Below are 4,141 nucleotides of genomic sequence, written 5' to 3'. Positions count from 1 at the left end.
TCTGGAGTTTATCGCTCTCAGACTTGTCCACAACAACCGCTATCAATCCATCAAATATAGGGCAGGTTTTTTCCACCTCAGGTCTCATTCCCATGTGCTTTCTGTTATCAGTCTCTGCTCCAGTGAGCCTGGATTCCCTGTATTCACCTGTCCCCCTCTCCAATCTTGGAGGCAGCGATGGCCCCTGTGTCCTCACTCTCTTAGGGATCCAAGAATTTTCAGCCTATTAAGTTTCTTCTTGTTGTTAGGACAGAGTGGTGACGTCGAAACTCCTTAACTGAAAAGCTGGAAACTGGACGTCCACAAATGATTTTTTAACTCCTTAACTCGGATGAATTATGAGTCCTCAAATGTGGACAACTGATTCTCTTGAAACATTATTAAAATTAGTTATATAATCTTATAATCTCAACAATATTTTTGCATTTTCCATTTCATTTTCTTAAGTTAATACATTCTTATAATAAGCAGGAGAACAGTGAATTTTAAGGGAGGTAGAGTACTTTCTTTGTCTCTTGTAACTTACTCATATACTCAGCACATATTATTTACCACCTACTCTTTGTCAACTGTATTGTTGAACAAGAGAAACATGGTTCCTAAGTTCATGGACCTTACATTCTGGTGGAGAATCAGATATAAAAGTAAACAGAAATAAATATAAAATAATGATGGTGAAAAGTATACCTGGTGTCTGGTCTGTGTTCTTGAGTTTGAGCCCCTCCCATGGAGTATGACAGCATCTCCTTTCTCAGCAGAAAGAGCGGGAAGCCTTTTCCAACATTCGCTATGTGGGAAGACTGCTGATGTCATCACTGGCATGAGCACCTTTTGCTCCAGGCGACTCTGAAGCCATCTCCATGTCTTATCAGAAAGATGTCCTAAGAACCACAGGGAAGCTGGCTGTGAAAACCAGCGCCCTCTTACAGATTGGGGTTGGGACTCTGGCCAATATCATTCTCTTCTTCTATAATGTCTCTCCAATCTTGCTTGGCCACAGGCAGAGGCCCACACACGTGGTTCTCACCCACATGGCTGTGGCCAATCTCTTGGCTCTTCTCTCCAGTGCAATTCCCCACACGACAGCTGCTTTTGTTTTGAGGAGCCCCCTGTCCTCTGTCGGGTGTAAATTTTCATATTATATATACAGAGTGGCTCGAAACACCACCATGTGTTCCACCTGTGTCCTCAGCACCTATCAATTCTTCACTCTCATTCCCGGGAGAGTGGAGTGGACGATGCTCAGAGGAAGAACACCTAAGGTCATTGGTCCATTCTGTTGTACCTGCTGGATGATCAGTTTCTTAACGAATGTCTTTATTCCTGTGAAAGTCGCTGGTCCACAGGACATGGAAAATGATACTGACGTCCAAGGGAAGTGGTTCTGTCCATCCTCAAATTTCACTTCACGCATGGTTATCTTGTTGTCCATCTCTGATGTCATGTTTATTTTCCTCATGGTCTGGTCGGGTGGTTCCATTGTGCTTCTCCTGCACAGACACCACCAGAGAGTGCAGCATATTCACACCCCCAATGGCTACCACAAATGCCCACCAGAGACCAGAGCCGCCCACACCATCCTCATGTTGGTGGTCACTTTTGTCATCCCTTACATGCTGAATTCCATTCTTGCTTTTTATATCACTGCCTTTTTAGATGCTCGTCCATGGTTGATGCACATCTCTCATATTTTGGCTTTATGTTTCCCCACTTTTAGCCCCTTACTGCTGATCCTTAGGGATCCCAGAGCTCCTAGTTTCTGCTCCTGAATTGTTGAAAATACAATTGAAAAGGTAAATAAATAGAAGTCAGTTTCTATACCATCTATGATTATTGTATTTTGTAATCATTTACGAGTTACCCATTTTCATAAACTTTTTTTTTTTAAAGATTTTATTTATTTATTTTTTCCCCCAAAGCCCCAGTAGATAGTTGTATGTCACAGCTGCACATCCTTCTAGTTGCTGTAGGTGGGACGCGGCCTCAGCATAGCCGGAGAAGTGGTGTGTCGGTGCGCGCCCGGGATCCAAACCCGGGCCGCCAGCAGCGGAGCGCGAGCACTTAACCGCTAAGCCACGGGGCCGGCCCTCATAAACTTTTTAACATATACATAATAGCAGTTATTATTTTTAACCATTGGTAAGTGCACAATCCAGTGGCATTAAACACATTCACAAGTTGTGCAACCATCTCTACTATCTATACCTAACACTTTTTTGTCATCCCCAACAAAAACACAGTGCCCAGTAAAAGAATAACACCACTTCCTCTCTCCTACCAGCCGAGACATCTTCTGTTCTACTTTCGGTCTCTGTGAATTTACTTGTTCTTGATACTTCACATGAATGGAATCACATAGTATTTGTCCTTCTGGGTCTCCCTTATCTCACTAAGCGTAATATTTTCAACGTCATTTCATATTGTAGCATATATCAAAATTTCATTCATTTTTATGGCTGAAGGCTATTCCATTCTATGTGTATACAGCATTGGGTTTATTCATTCTTCTGCTGACGAATACTTGGGTTATTTCCACCTTTTGGCTATTGTGAACAACACTTCTATGAACATGGATGTACAAATATCTGTCATGTCCCTGCTTTCAATTGTTTTGGATATTTACCTAGGAGTGAATTGCTGTGCCATATGTTAGTTCTATGTTTATCCTTTTGAGAGATCACCAAACTGTTTCCACAGCTGCCGCATCATTTTACATTCCCACCAGCAATGCACAAGGGTTTCAGTTTCTCCACATCATCACCAACACTTGTTCTTTTCCGTTTTGGGAATTGCTGTATATCCACCATAGCAAGTGTGAAGTGAGATGCCATTGTGGTGTGATTTGCATTTCCCCCAATGACCTATGATGTTGAGCAGCTTTTCATAGACTTATTGGCAGTTTGTATATCTTTAGGAAAATGCCTATTCAAGTCCTTTGCCCATTTTTGTATTGCATTATCTTTTGTCGTTAGTTTGAGGGTACTTTATATATTACAAGTATTGATTCTTTATCAGTATGAGATTCACAAGATTTTCTCCCATTCTGGAGTTTGTCAGAACGTTGCTGTCAGCCCAGGGCAGTTCTTTAGAGACTGGAGAGTCTGTCCCTGCAGGTGGGGCTGAGGGCACCACCCAGGTAAAGGGGATCTGAGTGGAGATCCAACCACATCCACCATGGGGCCATTTTTAACATTTCTGTTTTGTTCACACTCTCAAATGATCACTATTTCCTTTACAATGCTTGGAGTTAGTGATGCTTAATTAGGTGTAGTGTGCAATTAGAGGGAGGAAATTTGAAGTGGTCAGTTGGAACACTCTTCGAGAAAACACAGAGACGATTCTGCAGCTGTCATATCATGAGCTCTGCCCCTATTGTTCATTCCCCTTTGAACACATTGGCTTAATTTCTGCAGGGTTTTCCCCCAGAAATGCATCATAGTCTGTCTTGTAACAGTAACACCCCACTGTTCCTAGCCAAGTATATTATAACTTTAAAATTCTCCAGGGAGGGGACTATGATGAGATTTAGACAAAACTAGATCTGCTCAAGGTAAATAATGGTTGAAAGCAGACAAGTTTGTTCCCAAAGTGTGTGGGTGGGGTGATGATATTATTGTCTATAATTTTGTGTGCTTGAAAATGTTCATTAAAGTTGTATTTTAAGGAGAAAACATTAAATAGTGTTTTTTGAAATTGTTAATATGTAAACTGAATTAAAATAATGTAGATGATGCATAAAGTTAAAGAATTAGCCCTATGGGGCCAACCTGCGGCATAGCGGTTAAGTGCGTGCACTTTGCTGCTGGCGGACAGGTTCTGATCCCAGTTGCGCACCCACGCACCACTTGTCAGGCCATCCTGTGGCGTCATCCCACATAAAGTGGAGGAAGATGGGCATGGCCGTTAGCTCAGGGCCAGTCTTCAGCAAAAAGAGGAGGATTGGCATGGATGTTAGCTCAGGGCTAATCTTCCTCACAAAAAAATAAAAATAAAAAGAATTAGCCCTAAAAATAGATTAAAAACATGAAGACATACTCAATGGAAAACAAAAGACAGCAAAAAAAATTTCTTATTAAAACCCTTGGAAACCCATGGGGAGTGTGTGGTTGTCCCAAAGGTTGGGGGAACTACAGGCTCACAG

The 4,141-nt window shown here is 41.9% G+C and overlaps 1 protein-coding gene across 1 annotated transcript; it reads left to right on the top strand.

The window, feature by feature from the left end:
• Positions 1-860: 860 nt before the first annotated feature.
• LOC131397459 (vomeronasal type-1 receptor 1-like) lies at positions 861-1,769 on the top strand. Its single transcript, XM_058530346.1, has one exon. It carries the CDS (start codon positions 861-863, stop codon positions 1,767-1,769), a length of 909 nt encoding a protein of 302 aa, XP_058386329.1.
• The last annotated feature ends 2,372 nt before the right edge of the window (positions 1,770-4,141 follow it).

Source organism: Diceros bicornis, chromosome 34 (assembly GCF_020826845.1).
Source record: "Diceros bicornis minor isolate mBicDic1 chromosome 34, mDicBic1.mat.cur, whole genome shotgun sequence".
Classification (NCBI taxonomy): Eukaryota; Metazoa; Chordata; class Mammalia; order Perissodactyla; family Rhinocerotidae; genus Diceros; species Diceros bicornis.
The sequence above is the reverse complement of the archived record's forward strand: the minus strand, read 5'-3'. Positions and strand labels throughout refer to the sequence as shown.